This window comes from Gymnodraco acuticeps, unplaced genomic scaffold, assembly GCF_902827175.1.
Source record: "Gymnodraco acuticeps unplaced genomic scaffold, fGymAcu1.1, whole genome shotgun sequence".
NCBI classification, from domain to species: Eukaryota; Metazoa; Chordata; class Actinopteri; order Perciformes; family Bathydraconidae; genus Gymnodraco; species Gymnodraco acuticeps.
In genome coordinates, this window is record NW_022992160.1 from 3,195,273 (window position 1) to 3,220,211 (window position 24,939).

The 24,939-nt window shown below is 41.7% G+C and overlaps 1 protein-coding gene and 1 long non-coding RNA gene across 10 annotated transcripts in view; one reads left to right on the plus strand and one right to left on the minus strand.

The window, feature by feature from the left end:
* cenpe (centromere protein E) overlaps nucleotides 1-24,939 on the minus strand; it is an 83,041-nt gene that overhangs the window by 51,290 nt on the left and 6,812 nt on the right. For 8 of the 9 annotated variants that reach the window (XM_034204573.1, XM_034204577.1, XM_034204572.1 and 5 more), the window contains exons 12-22: nucleotides 17,658-17,777; nucleotides 17,389-17,541; nucleotides 17,179-17,299; nucleotides 16,956-17,055; nucleotides 12,376-12,637; nucleotides 11,182-11,238; nucleotides 10,475-10,642; nucleotides 5,128-5,202; nucleotides 4,922-4,990; nucleotides 4,170-4,301; nucleotides 69-246 (exon numbers count right to left, since the gene is read on the minus strand). In XM_034204573.1, the coding sequence (XP_034060464.1) occupies nucleotides 69-246; nucleotides 4,170-4,301; nucleotides 4,922-4,990; nucleotides 5,128-5,202; nucleotides 10,475-10,642; nucleotides 11,182-11,238; nucleotides 12,376-12,637; nucleotides 16,956-17,055; nucleotides 17,179-17,299; nucleotides 17,389-17,541; nucleotides 17,658-17,777 (1,435 nt within the window). The remainder of the gene's footprint in view (nucleotides 1-68; nucleotides 247-4,169; nucleotides 4,302-4,921; nucleotides 4,991-5,127; nucleotides 5,203-10,474; nucleotides 10,643-11,181; nucleotides 11,239-12,375; nucleotides 12,638-16,955; nucleotides 17,056-17,178; nucleotides 17,300-17,388; nucleotides 17,542-17,657; nucleotides 17,778-24,939) is intronic. The other variant, XM_034204574.1, reaches the window with a different exon arrangement.
* On the plus strand, nucleotides 18,019-22,341 carry LOC117538690. The gene is made up of 5 exons (XR_004567893.1): nucleotides 18,019-18,317; nucleotides 18,984-19,065; nucleotides 20,297-20,443; nucleotides 21,168-21,254; nucleotides 21,679-22,341. It is a non-coding gene; the product is annotated as an uncharacterized LOC117538690 (long non-coding RNA).

Consider the following 24,939-nt stretch of genomic DNA (forward strand, 5'->3'; position numbering starts at 1 on the left):
TCTTACAACTCTGATCTCATTCCACAGATTGAATGTCTACTCTTATAAACACCTGACTTTGAACCTACTTTGTGGTACTTTTCCATCCAGCAGTGAGGTGAGCTTTGTGTTCTCGCCAAATACCACATTCAGCTCTTTTTGGAGATCGCTCTGCATCTTTCTGAAGCGCGTCTTCTCTGTGTCGAGTTCACAGCGCAGGCTTCTCACCTCAGCTTCCATCTTCTCATGGTTGGCACTCAGAATCAGCTGGAGAGGAGATAATGACAAGACACATTAGATTTAAAAATAATAATAAAAAAGCCATGCAATTGAACTTTTAAATAAAAGTGACCTTTGACCAACCGACACCAATAACTAAAAATCAATACAAAATTTATTTTTTATTAAGTTTATTTTCCTTCCATACTTGTACAAATATGGTTGGATAAAAAAATGTCCTCCAATTTGAATTATATTTTGGAAGATATCCCTTCTTCTTTTACTAAACACACACACACACACACACACACACACACACACACACACACACACACACACACACACACACACACACACACACACACACACACACACACACACACACACACACACACACACACACACACACACACACACACACACACACACACACACACACACACACACACACACACACACACACACACACACACCCATTGAATTGAGGCGAATATTTGTAATGTTCAGAGGTTGTTGTGTTTAATATTCATGAGAATATTTGTCATTGTTCAAATGATAATAAACATTTGCACAAAGCATATTTGTCCACTCATATGTTGATAAGAGTATTAAAAACTTGAAAAATATTCCTCTAAGGTACATTTAGAACAGATCTAAAATATGCGATTAATTTGCAATTAACTATGGACAATCATGCGATTAATCGCAATTAAATATTTTAATCGACTGACAGCCCATATATACTAATTATGATGATGAATGCATTTTTTACCACTAAAATACAGCAACACATCTTTGATTCATGTTGTTTATAACTGGGATATTACAATTATTATTAACTTTGTCTGCACAAAGTAGCCTTTGCAAGAAATATGCCCAAATCAACAAAAACTGCGAGCCGGCAGGCAAGACGCTCCGCTTCTGAAACACGCCCGGTAGGGTATGACGCCGGAGGAGGCCGGACCAAAACCGTGGCGCAGCCGTAACGCGATGCAGACGGACCCGGTGGAATTTAGGGGTAAGCCTCATATTGGCTACCTAGCTTACTTCGTCTTCTTCATCAGCCAGCATCCTTGGTATCTGTTGCTCACTGTGTTGATTTTCGCTAAGTAGCCAATATAAGGCTTAGTCATCTTGTCAAATAGTGAGCCTGTGTTGATGTATGAAAACTATGTTAGAACTGGTTTATAAATGGTTCTTAATGATTAATAAAGTGTTTACAATCTAATTAATAACCTAATTATAGACCCTTTATGAATCCTTTATAAAGCAGGCATGAAAACGGGTCAGGGGTGAAAAAGGTCAGAAGAATATTATCCCTCTAGGGGGGTCCGGGGGCATGCTTCCCCGGAAGAACATTTTGAATATTCCATATTTTAAAGCATCAATCTGATGCATTTTGAGATGCATTTTTTTGCCAACCTGGGGAGAGCTGGAGAAACTTAACTTCAGCCATGAGTCAAAAATATGATGGCCTCCTTACTAAGTATTATCAGGGATGCAAACTCATCAGGTATGGAAAAGGTGACGAGGACCCGAGCCCCCCGACCCCACGGAATATCGGCTTTAAAATGAGGAATAACAGAGGATTTTAGCAGTCAAAACAACTAAAGCAGCAGTGTTAATAATAACAGAAACGCTAAAGAGTCACATCTAATAGAAATATATAAAAGCATTTATTTTAATTGTGTAGCAGTCAGTTTATAATTTTGGCAGCACTGTTGAGCATTTTCAAAATCTATTGTCATGCCTCTGTGCAAGGCTTAGTCTTTCTATCTTTATGGCATCTGGTGTAAAGTAACTAAATTTTGAGATACTTGTACTTTATTTAAGTATTTCAATGTTTTGCTACTTTGTTCTTCTTCTCCTCTACAGTTCAGAGGTAAATGGTGTACTTTGACTCTACTACATGTATTAATACCTTTAGTTACTTTCCAGATGTGGATGAATGATGTGAAATCTAATCAAGTGTTGAATCAGACTTTAGTTCCACCTGGAGTAAATCCACCAGCTACCCTGCAGTATACAAAGTCATTCAAACTAGCTGCACCTTTACCAGCTTTGAGAACACTTTCATGATCAATCATTATAAAACATATCATATATATTATTCTGAAATGGACCAATCTGCACAATGACTACTTTTACTGTCGCTACTTTCACTATATTTTAATGAGAATACTTTTCTAACTTGAGGAACATTTTGAATGCAGGACTTTTACTAACAGAGTATTCCTACACTCTGGCACTTCTACTTTTAATCAAGTACAAGACCTGAGTACTTCTACTTTTAATCAAGTACAAGACCTGAGTACTTCTACTTTTACTCAAGTACAAGATCTGAGTATTTCTGCTTTTAATCAAGTACAAGACCTGAGTACTTCTACTTTTACTCAAGTACAAGATCTGAGTATTTCTGCTTTTAATCAAGTACAAGATCTGAGTACTTCTACTCTAGTACAAGATCTGAGTGCTTCTACTTTTACTCAAGTACAAGATCTGAGTGCTTCTACTTTTACTCAAGTACAAGATCTATACTTATACCACCTCCGTTTATAGCCTATAAAAAACTATTAGAAAACGAAGGCTAAAGCTAACGTTAGCAGATAGTGACAATGTATGTATGCTAGCTAGCTCAACGATAATATTGCAACAGAAAAACTTTTCAGTGCACATCACGCTCTGCGCCCTGACAGGGAGCTCTGCTCTGAACACCTGAACGGCCCGTTCTAACAGCTGTTCACCAGCGGTCCAGTCTGTGCCACAGTGACTCCGGACCGCACAGTTAATATTAACGAACGCACCCGTAGGTAATGTGGCTGCTGAAGCTAGACCATCATCGCGGAGCAGCAGAGCCGACAGGCAGGAAGACTCGAGCACACAGCTCGTGCTGCATTATAATATATAAAAAAAGAACACCATGCGTGTCATGACGGCACATAACAGCTCGCGGCCGCAGATTACTCCGGGTCCCAGACCCCCCAAACATATTTTTATTGCAGATCTACATGAATCACACAAATGACCTATTTTGGATTCAAAACGGCGAATTTCGCCGAAAGGTGAGTGATTTTCATGCCTGATAAAGGTAGCCTTATTGTAAAGTGGTACCAAATCAGCCATAGGTTTATTCAAAACACCTTTAACATTTTAAGGGTGCATTCAAACCTAATAGTCAGCTTCTCAGGTGCGCACCAGACGACAGTTTGTAACATTGTTTCATTTTTCAGAAGGTTCGGTTTGCGTTCACACAGGCAAAACTCAAACGGACTATAAACTTTAAACACAAGTCATGTGCACGGAAATGCTGTTCAACCATTGGTCAGACATTAAGGGGGTAAAAACGCAAATCCCGGCAATTTCTACCGGAGCCTCCGCCATGGAGCATCGGCACTTTCGGCAGGTTATTCTCATGCGGCTGTTAATCTGGAGATCAACAGACACTAGCGGCCCGCGCATATGATTATATAATCAGACAACGTCCGTTAAAAAACATTATAACATATAATGAGACGTTCTGCAGTCAGGAGGAGGTTTCACAGACGACAGGTGTTCTTACTTTTATGTAGCTGACGGAGAATTTTTACTTTACACAACACTGTTCAACACTTCATTCTGCTTCACTCTTTAACTAAACAACCGCGGATGTCTTGAAAGACTCTTTCGCTAAAGATTTTGAAAACATCCGCGTTCTTGTGACACGTAAATACTACGCTTCCTGTGTTTTGGTGCGGACTGCGTTCACACCAGCAATGAAACGCTCCAGAGTTCGCAAGCAAGCGCTCCGAGACCACCTATTTTAGCGGACCAGAGTCCGGTTGTTTAGTTCACTTCAGAGGTCTCGGACTGTGTTCACACCGACCCAAATGAACCGCACCAAGTGGCTAAACGCACCAGGGTTCGATTCAACCGGACTATACAAGGCAGGTGTGAACGCACCCCTAAGTGATAGTTCATTTTTTCCCACATACATTCATCTCCTCCACAGCCATGTGTTCACTGCGCAGGACAGCCCACTCCTTCTTTGTATCCCTGCTGAGGCCCTCAGCGTCACCCAGAGAGCGTTGCAGCTTCTCCACCTCCTGCACTAGGTCCTTACCGCTCTGCAAGGAGGGAAACATCACAGCCTAAGTCAGCTCAATATGTCACATGCAAACAACTCAGATCTTAAGCAGTTCACAGTCTAAACTCCTTTTTTAAGCATAGCACACTTGTTGTGAAAAATATTTGGCCTTTCCTAATTTTCCTACCATTATTTAGGAAGCGAACACAGATTAGCTTATGACACAGTTCAAGGTTTATTACACACACACACCCCCACCAAAAGAACATCCATTTCTGTATATGTTTAATTTAAACACTTTGAATTACCTTTGTCTATTTTATTCCAAAGCCTTGATCCTATTCTGAAAGATTATATTTGCCTTGTAATACTAATTTGCCATGCAAACAGAATAATTAAGTATTTAGGCGAATAAATCCAATCAGAATTGTGTACAAATGTTTTTGTAAATGCATTTAAAGCTCAGAAATACCATACTGCAGACATTTTAACCAAAGACATCTCACCTAAATGTCCCTGGTAATAATCATGTTTGCTTGTAGATTATAACCACACATTACGTGCCTTAAGGAATCGGCTAAATGTAGATAACTATAACAATTTGTCAAAAGAGAAGCTAGATGTTGCAACTTTACGATGTTCAAATGGGACAACACATACCATACTCTGAAGTTCCAGTGCAAATTCAGTTTTCTTCTTCAGCTCAACAGTCAGAGTTTGCAGTTTGTTCTTGTAAACACAAAAGTTAAAATACTATTTAACAAAATTGCAACAACAAAGTGCGGCTTGTAATAGTTATATGAAGAATACAAATCATATATTTCCAAATAACCCAAAAAGTCTACACTTGGGGCATGTTGTCTTACCTGCAGATCCAGACACTGAAGCTCAGAGGCTTCAACAGTCTTCTTCAAGTTGGCCATTTCATTTTGCAACTCATTCTGTTCACACAAACAAAATGAACAGAAGGTGAAATGAATGAAAGCCCAACACCCAACTTTACAGTCCAAGCATCGTAATACCCCTTTCTCATTAAACCGGTTCAAGGCGAACCATTTCTTCCTTGTTTCCCCCGTAGTGGAACCGGCTCTTGGCGACTAAAACCGGTTCTTCTGGCACCAAAAAAAACTGCTCGTCAAGAACCAAATACGAGGCTAGGTCAGATTAACTTGAGCAATAACAGTTCATGGCAAGTATGGCGAAGAGAAGAAAAGTTGTAACAAGCAGTAGCGCTGAGCAAAGTGACCAGAACATGACCACAAACGTATAAAAAAAACACACATATATATAGTCACACAACACTAACCAGGCATAGTGTGATGCAGTTTATAGTTATCTTACTTTTAATGACCATCCGTTCGCCATTATTGACTGTGGTGATGAGAAGCACACTGCCTCAGTGGCCGGTAAAATGTGCCTGTAGAAAACGGCTTATGCCACAATAGGATAGCAACAAGTAGTCAAGACAGTCAGTTTAGCTTTGGTTGCTATGTTACATCCCCTGTCTAATACCAGAGAAACTTTAATAACAGCGTTGTGATGCGAAACAGGGTCAATTCAGACTGAAACACATTCACTTATGGGGATGGAGGATATGCATCAGTGGATGTTGCTTGTGTGACAGTGAGTTACTGCTTTCCAGCAGCCTTAAGTAAACAGTAGACTAAACTCCGGTGGATGAGCAGCGTATCACTGCAGCGGTCGGTAAATGCCTTTGAACCACATTGGTAAACAATGAACCCATGGACTCGAGAAGAGTTTAACGTTGGATAAGTCGTACATTAATTTAATCTGTCTTAGTACGATTAAAAACAGCATGAGCCTTGACCCGACGCAGTCCTCCATTGTTGTTGTTGTGAGTGGCGCTGCAGAGAAAATCAGCTAAATAAACGGTCTAGTCATAACGTAGCACCAATCGGGCTCTGGCCGGTGGAGACACAACTGCGGCAAAAAAGGCGAGCCACTTCCGAACCAAAAGAGCCGTAGCGCGGAGCTAGAACTACAATCGGCTTGATGGGAAGGGGTTTATTGCCTCTTTCCCATCAAAGCAGTTCCAAGGCTATTTCGGGGCTAGTGTCCGATTAAGCACCGGTTCTTCCCGTTTCCACCGCAGCAGGACCGGCTCTTTGGCCCGAAAACCGGTTATTATCTAGCCCCACTGGACTGCCCATCAAGAACCAAGAACGTCACGAAAAAGAGCAAACTATTCAGTCAGACAGCAATTTATTGTACAAGTAAAGCATTTACAATGTCAAGCACTTTGTCCCAAATCCAAGCACCATTCCCAAAATCCAAGCACCTTGAAAACACCACATTAAATTTCAAGCATTTTCAAGGATTTCCAGCACCCGCACGAACCCTGATTAATAGAACATCGACCCAACGCAGTTTTTGTGAGCGGCGTTGGGGAGAAAATCAGCAACGTAAATGGTGATTTCAAGACACAGCACCAGTCGGGCTCAGGGCAGTGGAAACACAACTGGGGATAAAAAGAAGAACTGCTTTGGAACCAGAAAAGCACAAGCTTTGAGCCTAAACTGGCAGTGCAGTGTTTCCCCTACCATTGTCTTGGCGGGGCGCTGCGCCCTGCCAACGGAGCCCCGCCTGAAATTCAAAGTGTTTTTTTTAAGCTATATATATATAGCACCAAATTGCAACTGAAGTAATCTATCTACGGTCACTTTTCCCATTTTCTTTTATTAAATAAACTAAACGCCTATGTTATTTATCCAATAGTGGGGCAAAAAAGTATTTAGTTAGCCACCAATTGTGCAAGTTCTCCCACTTAAAAAGATGAGGCCTGTAATTTTTATCCTAGGTATACCTCAACTATTAGACAAAAGGAGAAAAAGAAAAAAAAAAGAATTTTTTTTTGATTTTTTGATTTTTAAAGAATTTATTTGCAAATTATGGTGGAAAATAAGTATTTGGTCAATAACAAAAGTTCATCTCAATACTTTGTTATATACCCTTTGTTGGCAATGACAGAGGTCAAACGTTTTCTGTAAGTCTTCACAAGGTTGTCACACACTGTTGCTGGTATTTTGGCCCATTCCTCCATGCAGATCTCCTCTAGAGCAGTGATGTTTTGGGGCTGTCGCTGGGCAACACAGACTTTCAACTCCCTCCAAAGATTTTCTATGGGGTTGAGATCTGGAGACTGGCTAGGCCACTCCAGGACCTTGAAATGCTTCTTACGAAGCCCTGGTTGCCCGGGCGGTGTGTTTGGGATCATTGTCATGCTGAAAGACCCAGCCACGTTTCATCTTCAATGCCCTTGCTGATGGAAGGAGGTTGTCACTCAAAATCTCACGATACACGGCCCCATTCATTCTTTCCTTTACACGGATCAGTCGTCCTGGTCCCTTTGCAGAAAAACAGCCACAAAGCATGATGTTTCCACCCCCATGTTTCACAGTAGGTATGGTGTTCTTTGGATGCAACTCAGCATTCTTTCTCCTCCAAACACGTCTAGTTGAGTTTTTACCAAAAAGTTCTATTTTGGTTTCATCTGACCATATGGCATTCTCCCAATCCTCTTCTGGATCATCTAAATGCTCTCTAGCAAACTTCAGACGGGCCTGGACATGTACTGGCTTAAGCAGGGGGACACGTCTGGCACTGCAGAATTTGAGTCCCTGGCGGCGTAGTGTGTTACTGATGGTAGCCTTTGTTACTTTGGTCCCAGCTCTCTGCAGGTCATTGACTAGGTCAGGGGTGGCCAACCAGTCAGAGGTTAAGAGCCACATGTTTTCTATGTTACTGCAAAGAGCCACATCAAACACACAGTCACTGATACCGCTTGTTTCAGTTTTTTGTTTTCTGGAGACAAGATTTCAACCACGTCACTGATGCATTTTTGTGGCATTGGGATATATATGTTTTAAATCCTCTGGAGCAGAGAGAGGAGCTGTGGATTATTGTTATTGATTAATGCATCAGTGTTTCTTAGGGTCAAAAACACTAAACTCACAACTTAAAATGAAAGCGTTTAGTTTTTTTAATAAAAGAGCACATGTTCAATGTGAAAAGTGACAGTAGTTATAGATTATTTGCAATTTGGTTTTTTATATTTAAAAAAAAAAATGATATATATTTTTTAAACACCTTGAATTTCAGGGGGGGCGCGGGGCTCCGTTGGCGGGGCGCAGCACCCCTCCAAGATAATGGTAGGGGAAACACTGGATAGTGTTTAATCAACGATAGGTTTGCCCCCCCTCAAAGGTGATTGGTTCACTGCATCGCAGGTATTATTGTGATTGGCTCTTGGGCCACATCAAAATTAGACACGCTGTCATCCTCTCATACTGACACCACACATACACACGTAACCGGGACGAAAGTAACACGGGACGAAAGTAACGGAGCGATTTTAACCGAGCCCAAACAACTTTGACCGGCCAAAATTCATCAGAATTATCAGCATTCAATACTTAACAGACCTACTAAATATCAGGTTTAACTGTCAGGAGTAGTGTTGTCACGGTACCAACATTTTGGTTTCGATACCAAGTCAAGAATTGCGATTCCGATTGTTTTTCGATACTTTTTAAAAAAAAAAGGGAAACAGTCTTACATTTAATTATTGTGCTTTATGTCACACCAGAACCATAACACAAACTTTTAAACAATGAGAACAATAAATAAAATAAATGACAAGAATTCGTATTAAATAAAATTAATACATTTCTTACAGACAGGCCTCGTGGTGTCCGTAGGCTTGCCCTCACTGTCAGAGATATAGCTCAAATACTTTTTGCACATTTTGCGCAGCGGCAGTTGCACTCCCACTTGCAGCCATGCTTCTCGTTTTCTCACATGCTTTGGCAGCTAGCGCGTGCACGAGAGAGGGGAGGGACTTAGAGCGTGCTTGAGAGGGAGGGACTGCAGGCATGGCTGCAGTGCAGGGAGTGGAAGCATATGGAAGCAGAGCGCTGAACACACACGGCTCTTAGTAAAACGGCGCTTTCTCACCGGAGTACTTTCCCCCGTCATTCTTAAAGTACCGATACTAATGAAACGGAGGAATCGTAACGTTTTTTTAACGGCAGGGTATCGCGGGTGCCTTTCAAGTATTGCTACACCGTGCAACACTAGTCAGGAGTCAGTGTCTCTCCCCCAAACTCACACAATTCGATATGAACTGAAGAGCCGCATGAAACTAGGCAAAGAGCCACATGCGACTGAAGAGCCGCATGAAACTAGGCAAAGAGCCACATGCGGCTCGAGAGCCACATGCGGCTCGAGAGCCGCGGGTTGGCCACCCGTGGACTAGGTCTTCCAGTGTGGTTCTGGGATTCTTGCTCACTTTTTCAACAAAGTGTAAAAAAGTCAAACAAATCTGCATTATTCCCCCAAGCTCTGCCGGTTTGTGGCGCCCCCAGTTTCAAATTCGTTTATTATTATTTTTTAACCGCAAGCAAGCCGTTATCGTCACGGGAGAAGGACACACACAGCCTGCCCAGGTGGACGCGCACCGAACGTAGCGTGCGCATTCTAAAAATAGCTCACAGATGGTGAGCAGGTACCGCGGTTTTGAACTACAGTATTGAATTTGACAGAAAACAACAAGGAAACGCCAGCAGAAGAATAGTCTAATGAGTTGAAAAAAAAGACAGGAGATGTGAGTTGGTTTATTCAGTAAATTGGCTCAGGATAATTGGATGTTCTGTCTACACCTGTTGATGTGAGGCTAATGCAGGATTTGCTAGCTTGATGCTACCGGCATTTAGCGGCAGTGACTCAACAAATTGCCACTTAAAATGTATCGTCAGCAATGTATGACAAACAGACTGCTTGTTTAATGTTAGACTCACACCAATAGCTCAATATGATCATAACACGATTGCTTTCATATCAGAGATCAGATGAGGTGGAGCTGCCTCCAGCAAGTGTAGTCAGGTGATTTAAATGTATCAATGAAAGGAAGAAGTGTAGTCTACATGATAAGGGAATACAGTTTGAATAAAAGTAATAAAGTACAGTGTAACACTGTACTTTATAATGTACAAATACTTTGTTACTGTACGATATCAATAACAATAATCCACAGCTCCTCTCTCTGCTCCAGAGGAAAACATTTTTTCCGGGCACCCCCGTGTTGGGGGGGTACCCGAGCAGCACCCTGCCAAGGCAGTAAACCTAGGGGAAACACTGCAGTGGTTTGGAGGGAAAGGGGTATCTGTGGAGTCTGAATGGAATCAAATGAATTACCTCTTGGTCTTTCCTGCACTCGTCCTCTAGAGCCTTGAACTCGTCCACCTCTCTCTTCTCCTCCAGTTCCTGAGAGAGAGACGCTTTCTCCTTATCCAGTATTTTTATTTGCTCAAGGAACATCCCCAGCTCATTCTTCAGATATTTCCGTTCAAGAAGCACCTTGTCCTGTAAGCGTACCATTTAATGCAGTAAACATTTCCAAGTGAAACACATTGCCCTAATGTTGTTTGTTTGTAACTGCTAGTATCATGCTTAACAAATTATCTGTGTGGAAAGGGTATAAAAAATTGTTTCGCTGTGCAACATGAATATATAAAATGGTTTGTTTGGGTCTTAAAAAAAGTTAGGTAAATTTCAAATCAGAGGATCTTTATCGTCATTATACTCTTAAAATGAGCTTTTGCAGGCTTCCCTCTATGCAGCTAAAAATATAAACAAACGAATAAATAAAAGCAGTGATGCAAACCGAGATAGCTGCAAAGAGAATACGAACATTTCATTTTTTAGATAGTTTGAAATATTCCTTCATTTAGCCTGGGATGAACAAATCTGATATCCTTGGGAGTTTCTCCACAACCTATATAACATCACATACCTAAATACTGAACATTACAATCATAAATACATCCTTTTCTCAGATTTCAGATGCAAAATAAGCTGCGCTGTAGAATGAGTTGTGTCACAGGAGCTCCATCAAGCCTTACCATCTCTGTAGACAGGCTTTCACACAGATGGATCGTCTCGGCAAACTTTTTTTTCATCTGGAAAACAAGGTTTGAAGATTAGTTTTAAAGGCGGCTAAAAACTCCAATAAGCACCGCATCGTCCTCCATTTGGCTCAAAGACCTATTGTTCTTTCTCAAACTGGACAAGATCAAATGTACTCTCAGTAGACTGTTTCTATAAGAAATGGCAGTGCTTTATAGACTATTTCAACAACATCCATACACTCCCAACCAGTGTTTCCGCCAGACCAGGGCTGAGAGGGCGTCCACCCCGAGAGCGGGTGAATTTTGACTTGAGCCGTCCCTTATAGATACTATCTTTTTACGTTAGTGAGCCGGATAAAGTGCCGGCTGTTTCGGCTACCAAACGGCTCTTCATGTTACCAGTTTACCACGGAGCCTCAGTTTCGCCGCTGCGAGGCTCTGGTGCTCGCAGCTCAACGCGCGTGCTCCACTAGCACCGCTCATCGCGCCTAAATTGCGCACGTTCCGTGTTGTCCTGTAGCAAGCAACGCCGATGTCGGGGAAACGATCTTCAATACTCCGAAAAGAATCCCACTAGACTCCTTTGTCTCTCCAACAGAGGGATGTCCTTGTCCTTTTTCCTTTTCGTCATTTCAAGCGATAAAAACTCTCGATCTTCTCTCGAATTATTAATATTTTTGGACGCCCTCGGCTCGCGTTCAGGGCGTCCCGAGCTGAATAAGGACGTCAAATGACGGCAAGACGCCCCACTGGCGGAAACGCTGCTCCCAACCAAATAGTGTAAATGACCTAATGCCATTTATTTTCCTATACTTTACCTTTCTTTCTTTTTTTTTTAATCAACCCACGTATTCATCTTTGTATTAACGTATACAGTATGTATTTACATTTTATATGTTCTTTGATAACATGGAATCAATGTGCTTCTTTGATTAAATCTATATCTCCATCGGCTATCGAGGTGAGAGGGGATGGGTGAGGGCTTGTAATGTTTTTTTACTAAGTGGTAAAAAATGAAAATGGAAGGAAAATCATTGTCACAATTGTGAACCTATGATTGTCCTTCAAAAAAAAAGGAGCTAAAATAACCAAGCCATGAGCATGATGGCTAGCTATGGCGATTCTCTCATGTGTAATAATGGATTTCTCTACTAGGCCAGAGAGGAGGTATATCTAAACACAGCATACCTGAGTGTTGCTCTGGTCCTCATTGTGACTCCCAATGTCTGCCAATCTGCCGCCCAAAATCTCCACCTGTTCCAGGGCCTTTACTTTCTGTTCGGCCTCCATCTGCAGCTCCAGCTCCAGCTGCGCTGCCCTCAGTTCTGTTGACTGTAATTTGTCGAGGGCATCTTTTTTCTGTTGGGCCTCCATCTCCAGCTGCATCATTAAGAAGGAGACTCTCCCAGAAAGCTCGTGCATACGGGCTGGAGACACAAAGTCTTTGGGGCTGAAAAATAAAAAGGTATGACATACAGATGACTAAATGTGTTCAACAACATTTGAAAATCATGTACCTCCCTTCAGACTGACAAAAACCAAAAGATCCAATTCACCAGCTAAACCGTACACTAAAATAGGTTTCTCAAACCATTTGAGGTGAGAGGCAGGCCATGTCTTTTTTTTTACCATATTTCAGCAGAGCTGTCCAGTTTGACTGATCAGAAAAATGGTTGAAAACGTGGTGGGAGGTGGCAGATTATTTCTCATGCACTACTGTCAGGATAAAGTGACAGCTTGAGCAGATATGAAACAAAAATAAGTGTAATGAAAGTTTCCAAATGAACCGTTAAACCTCATACTTTATTAAAAGCGGCCCGATAATGCTTTTTGGGGTTTTCCTTTCCCTCATGCACACAGTTAGGTTAGTTATCATTGTTTATAACTAACCTAACTGTTTTTTTTTTTTTGTAATGCTTTAATGGACCTGAGCCGTTATAAATAATACATTATAACCAGGGGTGCACATAACTTTTTTGCCCTGGTTCTCAAAGGAGCACCTGGAGATGTTGCTTGGTGCTCATCCTTAAAATGAAATAAACCGTAACTTTTGAGGGGGTCTTGACTTTATTTGCCAGACACACGGCACTGAACACACAGAGGTGCACACAGAACACACATGCAGAGGTGCACACAGAACACACATGCAGAGGTGCACACAGAACACACATGCAGAGGTGAACACAGAACACACATGCAGAGGTGAACACAGAACACACATGCAGAGGTGAACACAGAACACACATGCAGAGGTGAACACAGAACACACATGCAGAGGTGAACACTGAACACACATGCAGAGGTGAACACAGAACACACATGCAGAGGTGAACACAGAACACACATGCAGAGGTGAACACAAGACAACATTAGCACGAGCAGTAATCCTACAAGCTGTCATCACTACCCTCCTCACTGTTCTCCTCACTGTCTTCCTCTCTGTCAGACATGGTAGCTGATGATGTAGGCCTACTACTTTCTCTCTGGTTGAGTCTGCGATTAGCTGCTTGCATCCACAAGTCAACAGCTGGTTTTGGGTCGAAAGTCTCTGTTGTCATCTTAGACAAGTGGATGTAATCAAATAAGTATGTGAACATCACCAATAACCTACCATAGCCAATAACAAATGTAACTTATTTTATTTGTGTTTTTTCATTCATATCTTATTTTACCTTAACATTTATTTATGCATTTTTTTTTATCTCTCCAGTTTTAAACGATATTTTTGGTTACTGTCCTATAGTATACATTGGAATGATTTCAAACCTGTTTATCCCAATAATTATAAAGGAGTGCCTTGGAAATATGTGTTTACATAAATTGCGACCAAACCGTTTGAACTTAGACTAATGGCGCGTTTCCACTGCAGCGGGTAGCCCCGTTTAAGCGTCCTTAACCGTCCTCAAGCGGCCAGGCCGGTTTTTGGTGGCGTTTCCCTATAGCCTAGTACCGGCCAGCGGGTTCTTTTTCCGGCCTCATAAAATCGTGGTTCCCTCAGACCAGGGCCTGGGCTGAACTAGTGACGTCAACACTCTAGACTGCTGATTGGTCAGAGAGAATCGTCACAATATTGCGTGCGAGTTCATCCCTAGCGTCGCATATATATCTAGAAGCAAGCTTGCAGCATTTTTATACACAGCATTTTGTAAACGGAGGAGCTACAAAAATGGCTACTTCTAAGAAAAGCACACCGTGGTCGACCGAGGAGGTGACGACGTTCCTTCATCTCATTGGGGATGATCAAATCCAGCGGGAGCTCGACGGAACAACTCGAAATGTGAACAAAAACAAAGCCGATCGCCCCGCCTACACTGCGTTGCTACCCCAGGTCCTAAACTGTAATGGAAATGCGCCACGGCCTGGGCCGGCCAGCGAGGCAGCCCGAGGCCAGAGCGAGGACGCTTAAACGGGGCTACCCCGCTGCAGTGGAAACGTGCCATAAGAGTCCTTTACCTCACTGAGCTGTAGTTATCAGTCTGACTGGAGAGGACTCTCCCTCCACATCATTGTAGAAACATCTTCTTCTACCGTTAGAGCAGCTAGCACCAGATTCTAATAACAACAGCGCTGGTACCGGTGCACCCTCCCTCTCTCCCTCGCATTTTGTCTGTGAGCTGCGGGCGCCAGATAAGCCAACATCCCCCATTTTCATCACTTACAGCGCCCATCGTACAGGGCAAATGAAACGTGTAACCGGGGTGAAAAGGGTGTTACATTTACTTAATTATGAATATTGTTACATCAAGGCAGAAAATTAGGATGAGCCCCAACGGTCAAAATGTTTTTTTCCCTCCCAGAACTGCCAGCGCAGCGCCTCCACAGATCTGGCGCCCTTGGCGAACATCTAGCCAGTGCTACGGGCCTGCCCCGAGTTCATATGCAACTCGCAAATATCTTTCTCTCTCTCTCTCTCTCTCTCTCTCTCTCTCCTCTCTTCTCTCCTCTATTCTCTCTTTTCTCTTCTCTCTCTCCCTCTCTCAATGTTGGTACGCAAGTGCGCTTTGTTTCAAATGACCCGGTGCTCTTTTTTTGGCGGAGGTGCGCATGCGCACCTGCGCACCAGTTATGTGCAGCCCTGATTATAACAAATTATAAAAAATAAAATTGTGAATCACAAGCAAAAAGTGATAACAGACTTTGCTACAACCAATATGTAGATTGTCTCTGCAGTTACACTTCCTTACAAACACACATAAATACAGCACAGTGTCTCAACCCGACCTATTTTCTGCAAATGTGCAATCACTTTGAAATAGCTGAATTAATAAATTGGCATAGTTTAAATAAGTCAAGCTAGTTGTTAGTTAGTTTGGTATTTGGCCGTGTAATAAGCCGGATAATGTGCAGTCATTATAGGGGAAAGAAAACACAGACAGTATGATCACAGAGACCGACGTGAAGCGGAGGGATCTTGATCGGGTGTTTTTTCTTTTTACGTTTGAGATGTTCACGCATCACTGTGGTGCTCCCATGTGCAAGTTACATTTTACACAGTTCGCAGGGAACACACTTTTTACTGTTGTTTAAAGTGAAGTGCTCCCACGCTGTTCAAGATTTTATTCGGACCGTGCTTCTCTACGCCTCCTCCATTTTTTCGAATGTTTTTTTTCTTCCCCGAGTGACCTGGCCAGCTCCGCAAACAGAGAGTAACAACAGACCGAACGAATCAACGACTGAATTAGTGGGCAACTAATTTGGTCATCTATTTTAATCGATTAATTGGTCGATTAGTTGAGGACCGCATAAGAAACATGACCAAAATATGTTGTTGCACCTCTAAGCACAGGCAGTATGAGAAAAATAAAGAGCTTTTTGAACATTAAAGCATGGAGACATGTCCCTGTAGAGGCACTACATACTAATATGAACCTGAATATGATCATAGAAGAAAACGAGGGATATCAAGCTTCAACTCATGATAAAGTGGTCACAACTTATCAAATCTAGTTTTATCTATATAGCACATTTATAAACGATTTTTGGTCGAGCCAAAGTACTGTACATATAATAAAAATAGCCTACAGTAGAGACACTTTACAGCTAATACAATAGCACAGATTGTTCAGAATATCAGTATGAGAAAAAAAAAAAAACTAATAATATACGTGTATTAACTAGTAATACACGTTTCTAAATGATGCCGAAGTAACAACATACTGATACCGGTTAGTAAAAACCATGAATTAATGCTTTGACAAGTCTGCAGATAGACGTTTTCTGAATGAAGATCGCATCGACCAGGCTAAGCTAATGCAGTATATGCTCCGACCGTCCACACTCATAACAACGGTCTAAAGACATAAATAAACCAGCGACTGTATTCGCCATGACACAGACAGTCTGTGGTTTGTACTTGTTTAACTTTCGTCCAGTTTCTGAACAGATATGAGGAGCTCTGAGTGCTAACTGCTAACAGCTGATGTTTTCTGGTTGAACGGCAGTGAAGGCAGGCTGAGATCCTCACCGCTGATTGGCTACCGCGAGATCGCATCACGCGAATATGACACTCGAGTTCAAAAAATTGAACTTGAGCGTTTGCCGCGGCCCCCTTCAATCGCGCCGCGGAATTTGCGTCCACCGCTTCACGCTCGTCGTCGGAGAGAATTCGCATCCCTGAATTGACTTTACATGTAATCGCGCCACCCCCAAACATCGCATCGCGTCCGGTGTGAAGGCAGCATTACGCTGTCCTGGATGATAAGAGTAGTTACATTTGCTGTCTATAAAATGAAAAGTAATATAAGCATTAGTAGTTTTAAGACATTCACCTGTCTGCAAAGCTTCGGACAGTCACAGAAGTCTGATTCATGTCCATTTCATCTGAAGGCTCATCAGGAATCCCCCAGGGAGCATCAAAGTCCTTACCAGCTGTTGAAACATACCATGTATGTATGAAACTAATCATTTGAATTCATTTTAAATCATGAATGATGATTGGAATGATGATTTGCAGAGTGCATTAACTTTTTCATTTTATCAGCTTTTTCTTACATTCACACAGCTCACTCAGACAGGAGAGGTCGCCTTTTCTATTCCCAGTGAAAGAATCACATAGAGACGTACGGGCAAGTCCTTGCATCTTCCCTCCCCAAGTTTCTCTGCGTTTGGGCACCTGGAAAAACAGGATGAGAGTAAGCATGACTAAGATGCTGAAGAAAAAAAGGTCTCCTTTGAAACCAGCGTTATTTTAAGTCTATTCACCTTTTGTAAAGGAACCAGGTTTGAGCTGGTGACAAGCAGTTTGGTCAGGTTTCTGATGCGGTCCTCTTGCTCTGTCTGCAGCTGATCCTTCACTTGGAGCCCCTGGGAGAGAGATTTCTTCTCCTTGGCCGTACTCTGTGTGACTGAAGACACCTGTAGCGAGATCACCCATGGGTAGTTAGTAGAAAGTGCATTTAAAATGAGAATTGTGGTGATAAGCACATCAAAATAAAAAAAGACTTAAGAAAAAAAGGAAAGATGATACTTGCCTCTTGAAGTTGACGCTTCAGGTCTTCAATTTCATTGCGATACCTTTTGAGCAGGGCCCCTTCATCGGACACCTCTGTCACATGAGGGTCGTTCTTCATTTTCTTTGCAGTGCTGGCAAACTAACACAAATAAAAAATGTTTTTGAGAAATGATCTGCTTTGATTTCTCAGTCTGTTCCCTCTAATAGTCCATGTTGTAAAGTCTCATAAAAATAAAACTTTCTGGAAAGGCCTTCGACTGAAAATGTGCAATGTTTAATCTTGCATAAATGTGCAGGGCAAATAAGCCAACTGTATTGCCTTTAAAAAGAAGAAAATATAACGACAAAGAATAGCCCCACACTGTAAAAAAATATTTTGGATTTTAGTTCCTTTAACTCATTTATGTGAGTCAGGTCACCTACATTTGGCCAAAAAGTTGAGACAACTAGAAACGTCAAGTTTGAATCCATTCAACTTGTCTGTGAAATTAAAATAGTACACTCAATTCAGAATGATGAGTTTGCTCAGCTTTTGCACATGCGCAGAACACTGCCCCTGCAAAATTGTGTGTGTCAACCCGTGCATCCAGCATCCTCCCTCACCTCATGGAACAAATTGAAAACTAAGCCTGCGCGGTGCGGTTGAAATTGTGAAGAATTAGAAGAAGAATTACAAAAGGTGAGTTAATAATTGCTTTTTTCCGAGTTTAATGTTCAAATGTACCTATATATGTATAACGTTTATTAGAGGCTAAACCTAACTAGCCACGGTGGCCGTGTTTCCCCTCTTAGTTAGTGTAGCTAGCTAACGTTAGCTAGCAAGTGAATTCAGTCGTTGCAAGAGCCAAAATGGGGGTTTCAGAATGGTTTAGTTTCCTGGGATATATTCAAGATTCAACATCTGTATTGGCCATGTACATGCTTCACACATACTAGGAATTTGTATAGGGCAGTGGTTCTCAAACTTTTTCACCTGGCCAGCTACTTTCAAAATGACCAACGGTTAACTGGGTGGGGTTGCTATGGCGTTTACTAGGGATGCTCCGATCAAACAAAACAACAAATTATTACATTCAAACTAACTACTTATAGATGAAGTACATCATTCAAAAGTTTAGATTCACTTTGGATAATAACACGGGAGAAACGGAGGCTCTATTTTCCTCTCTCTTCCGACAGCCAGTCAGTTTCAGACTCATGCAGCTCGCTAATCCGGTAATGAGTGACGAATAAACATATTTATAACTAGTTTAGCTTGTTCCAGAGGTAGATAAAAATAGTTAAGTGTGTTAGGTCTAACTTGTGTGTGTGTGTGTGTGTTCCGCTCAACGGTCCCTCACAACAGGAGGAGCTGCGGCGGTGATCATGTAGAGCTGCGTGTGGCGGAGGTTGAAAGCAGATGGCCAGCATTGTTTTCAGAAAGACAAGTGAGTATAAAGCTTTCACATGTACACCCCCTCTTTATAATTGAAGAATAATTTTAAAGAATTGTTTATTTGTCATTAGGGGTGCAAGGGGTTAAAATCGATTACCAAATTAGTTGGCAACTAATTCAGTCGTCGATTCGTTGGTGACGTCATCACATGTGTTCTACACCCCGTTAAACTCCAACGTTATCGCTCTTTTTTATCGATACAGGAGACATTTAAAACATATGTCATATGTATTATTGCTACATAAACATTATATCGCAGTCTTAGTGTCGCCAACTCCGTTTCTAATATGCAATATGACTACAAAATGCGTCTATAATGTATTTTCGATCTTCCCAATTCAGACGAGAGATCTCTCCCCCGCCTGCTTGCGAGGGGGCGGGGCAGTTTACACACACACAGGCAGCTGCTACATGCATGCAACACACACAGGAGGAGATGGCTGAGAGAACGTGCTCCGAAGTGTGGTTAAACTTTAGCCGTCTCGATGTGAACAATGCTTGTTACCAAAAGTGCAATAACAGTTTATCGTGTAAGGGTAACGTTTCCACGTCAGGTGTTATGTATGCTAGCAGCAACACACAGAGTTAACTCAGTTATAAAAACATGGGTTAATGATTAGAGGTAACAGAGTTATTTATTTTGTTAAAGTTTCAGCTATTCTGTTTACAGTTCTGTCATCACATTATTTAATATGATTTGTTAAAACATTGTTGTTTCTTTTGATGCGAAATATTATTTATTTAATTTAAATAAAAAGCAATGTTAGTTTTGTTCACAATTTGTTTAGTTAGTTTACCTTATTTCTTGTCAAAAGAACCGTTAATAGCCTACTATCGTTAAAAGGACCGGATCGATAAGCAGTATCGATATAAGTAGTAGTACAGTTAAAACCTTAACGAGCCGATTAATCGATTAATCGTTTCATTAATCGATAGATTAATCGATTATCAAATTAGTCGTTTGTTGCAGCCCTATTTGTCATACAGCTTTGACACATCAACACATGCGTGCAGTGGGAGGCGACACATCAACACAAAAACACATGTACAATGAAATGTGCTCTGCTTTTCACCCATCTGTGCTGTCCTTCGTCCAAGGGCAGCCAGGAGCAGTGGGTGTCTGCAGGGGCCGCTCCCTGTCCAATCTTGGGTCAGGGACGAACAGGAGAGCAATCTATTCTTCTGAATGTTTTAATATTGGGGTTCTGTTTTGGTCCTTACAGATTGCTGCTGAGTTCACGCGTCTTGTGGCTGCTGACCTCCCCAAGTCCTTTCTTTCTGGACTCGACCGGCATTTGCCAAGACTGCTCGAGTTGTACAAAGCACGAGAGAGACGCGACACAAAGATTCACCGTCTGCTGGAGTCTGAAGTAAGTCAAGAAGTTGCTGTTAGATTGCTGCTAGACCGCCCCGTTAATACAGTGATGTCTTTACATGCCGGAGACCAAACTCTTTTATTTTTTATCTCGGTGAACATTTTAGTTTTTGAAAGACTAGCTAATAAATATGGATTGAAGCAGAATATTTTGTTTGATAAAAATATGTTGTCTATGATGAAAATTAATACATCTATCTTTTTTACAATAAATGTTGACTTTTGGACTTTACAATGCCATAAAAACACATCCAAGCAACACATTAATGTAACAGATCACATGTAATATAGTCAGATCTATCGTGCTCTAGGTGGGCAGTGATATATAAGCCTATTCATTTAGCATTCACACAGTCGGTGATATTTTGCCAGCTGTCCTTTCTGCATTTGTCCGTTTAAACTGTGTTGCTTTTAGCCGGTTTATGATTTTAACTTCTTGGTTCTTACGATCCGCGAGCACCATGCTGTGATTGGTCAGTAGGCGGCGCTTTTGTACGAGTTGATCTGATATCACGAACATAACCTGCTCCGGAGCAGGTTAGGCATTCAGCATAAGTTACCGCGTTGATCTATCCCAGTAAGAAGTGAACCACCTTCGTAGTACAGAAAACCCAGGGTTAAACCTGAAGTGACCTCGCTAACCTCAAATCCTGCTTCGTAGTACAGGCCCCTGGTCTGTCTAGTTTCTTTTCTTGATGCCTGTTTTGATGTTTTTGCAGAACTCCAACCAGAACAGAAGGTCTGCAGCACTTCTTGGACTGCCATATTTCATGAAGGATCCCTCCAACTTCATCAAGTTCTGCGAGGTACGTTTCAAACTTAATAAGAGATGAGTTCCTTAGTGTTAATGTAGCACCCACCTTGACAGGCCATGTTCTTGCAGATGAATTTCATCTGTTGCCATCAGGGCGTAGATATGCTCTACCTGCTCTTAAGACTAATCGCTTTTCAAAATCATTCATCCCCTCTGCACTCAAACTTATACATTCTTGGTAGGTTTTTTAACTTGACTATTTATTTATTTATTTATTGTGATGCTATGAAACTACTTATCGTGTAAATTGGAATGATCCACATCTCTGCCCCCGGGTGTATCTATCTGTGTGTTTTTCTTCCTGTATGTTCCTCCCTGTACATGACATAAGCTGCTCACAACCAATTGCCCCTTGCGGGATTAATAAAGTTGTTGATTGATTGATTAGTTATTCAATGTTTTCTGATATAATTCAGGTCACTGACTCAGAGGAGGCGGCAGCTGTAAACGGAGTGGATGTTGGCGTACTGATCGTCACAGAAGAACGGGAGCCGGCAGCCCTACCAAGGAATATTGCGGATGTTGCTGTGATCCTGGAGGGGCGCATTGTTTTGCGCAAGCTGCGAGATGTACCAACCGGCTTTGCTGTGCTGATGGGCATACTTTACAGCCTCAACATTGATTATCCTAAGGGACTGAAAAATACCTTTGAGGTCATTCAGAAGGTAATCATGGACATTGGGGGAGGCCCCTGCTCTGCTCGGGCTCATGGACTGCGAAACAAATTGCTTCAGGGCACAATATAGAGATGTGGTTCCCTTCCCTGTCTGGGTTCCACCTTAAGGTTATTTAATGTGGTTATTTGATGTGCTGCACAACTCCAAGGCAGCCAGCAAGACTTGTTCTGTTCCAGCTAAACTGCATTACAAATGTTTAACAATTTCCTTTTAAACAGGGTGCTGGATTTTCCCTCTGTTGTTAATTTTGGAATTATATGTTAGCTTGTTATTTTATGAAATGATAATATATCTGTCAAGTATAGAGTGCCACAGTGATGCATCCTAAAACCCGGAAGTAAGCTGCACATGGGTTCCTTCGACAAAAAGCAATGCAATTTCTCCATAGGATTTTGGAAAATAGCTCGAAATAAGGTCTGTGGTTGAAACACGTTTAAGAGACAGATCACGTTTTGTTCAGCCGGATAATCTCCACATGTCTACCCTATTTATATAATTTTCTAATCATAAATATAATCGATAGATTTATGATTAGAAAATCATGAAAGTAGGGTAAACATGATATTATCCGGCTGAACAAAATTTGATCCGTCTCTTAAATGTGTCTCAACCACACACCTTATTTCGAGCTAGTTTCCAAAATTCTATGGAGAAATTGCATTGCTTTTTGTCGAAGGAACCGGAAGGAGTTTACATCCGAGTTTTAGGACGCGTCACTGTGGCACTCTATATGCACTGTGGCACTCTATACATGTTTATACAGATTCGGTTAAAGGCACAACTTTTCATTGTTTATCCACGTAAATATGAACCAATACAATATCTGTTTGCTGAACTGTAGCATGTTTTTAAGTTTGGCTTGTTTGCAGTTGGATAGATGTTTCAAAGAAAGGCGTTGCCTTTAAACATATATTACTCGAGGCATAGTTCGTTGTTCTATTAATAATGTACTGCTGATGTTCCGCCTTGAGCTACTGCACTTTCAACAAAGTTACTACATTATGAATAAATGTATGTTTTTGATTGTTAATTGTTTCAGAAATTCACTTCACCAGTTTGAAAATGTTGGATTCGGTAGCCAGAGCAATTGTTAATTCAAAAAAGTTTTCTGAATTTAAGATTGCTAGACCAGACAACTTTCTATGTTCACTGAACATAAAGTCAAGTTTAAACCACTTTAATAACTTTGTTGGTACTGCTAAAACGAATAAGTTGATGAGACTTAGGGTAGTCTATCAATTGAACTAATTATTCTAAGTTTAAGACACTTAAGGGTGAGTTGAGAGAATTTGAGAAAAGTTGTTGATGCAACAAAAATATTTGTTCATTTGACAAAAAAAAAGAAGTTCACCGAATGGTTTACTTGCTTTATTTAGAGTCCTGTGAACTTGGTTTTTTAAGTTGGAGAAACGTAATTGAGAGTTGAAATTACTAGATATCCTTTCCTGGCTAAACTTAATTGTAAGTTGAATTTACTTGAGATACTTTCCTGGCCCTAATCAAAATTTTAAGGCAACAGGGTTACAAATTATTTTAAGTTGAGTCAACTTGTATTTTTTTACAGTGCATGGCATAATCCTGAAGCCCGCAAACTCAAGCAAAGTTGAGACAATTTAAAGTGCACCTCTCACACTATTCTTAGGCAATAGACGCTACTTTGCCGTACTTAGTTCCCAGCACTTAGTACTAGGGATGCACGATAATTATCGGCTCGATAATTATCGGTCCGATATTAGGAATTATGACGTCATCCCGATAAACCCGATAACAGTATTAATAGCCCCGATAATATACAATATATTTTTTGGGTAATAAAAATGAAAAAAAAAATACTGCGGTGTGGGTGGATTGGGATGAGGGGCGCTTGTTTTTCACTCGGCTCCTCCCGTTTTGCCAGTACTGTGGTATTAGTGGTTTAGGAAGAGGGGAGTTTTTCACAAATCCAGCGCTCCCTAACTCATGCCTGGCTGTGACGTAAATGGTGTGCGGCCGTGAAGCCAGGACAGTAAACAAACATGTCGTCGGTGGTATGGGCGTTGGAGCTATGTGTAACTCAAGGCATATGCTCGAACCGGAGCTGCCTGGACGCTGCAATCATGTTGCGAACTATCCATGCTGAGTGTGCTGACTTTTCGTACAATGTCCCACTGTCTGGCTTCCTGCATAAAGTCAAGTGCTCGGCGCAGTTGTGGCGAAATGTCGCTCCTCTGTTTTCATTTAAACAGCTCCTTATATCCGTTAGCGCAGCTAGCTAGCACCAGATGCTAACAACAACAACAATGCACGTAAGGTCTCTCTCTCGCTCGGACCACACATACACACACGCTCCCGGTCCTCCAGATGGCCAGTCGGTGCCTGCCGGTGAGCGTGGAAGTGTGGTCTGCCACAAGCGGGCGGCAGGAGCGGGACTGTCAGCATCAGCTTGTAGATGGTATTTTAAACTCGATGCGCTCTGAAACTACGGGGCGGCCAAGGAAAAAAATACACATGCGTTAATCGCGTTAAAATAATTAGTGGCGTAACATTTTTTTTTATTATCGGTTATCGGTATCGGTCTTGAGAAGCAGGAAGTTATCGGTATCGGTTTCAAAAAACCAATATTGTGCATCCCTACTTGGTACCCCCATCGAACTAAGAGCCGATCGCGTTCACACCGGAATAAGTCCCCGAGGGAAGATTACGCAAATGAAGCCGGTGACGTCACTTCTTCTTCTTCTGCTTTGGGTTTACAAACAACTTCACGGCGTATACTGCCACCCGAAGTCCCCGGAGTTGGGGACTGGCTTCAGTAGAAGCTGCTGGGACTCCCGGCAGCTTCTACTGAAGCCTTCCGAGTAAATCACCAAAACGCCAACACCTCCTCATCACTCCACAGCTCCCATGTTTTCTTTTGAGTTGCCATAAGTTAGTCTCTCTGCTTTGGTGCGCGGGGCTAATGCTAATAATGATAATGCCAGCAAATACAATGGAGGCTTCAAAAAACGTTTCCGAGTTTTATGG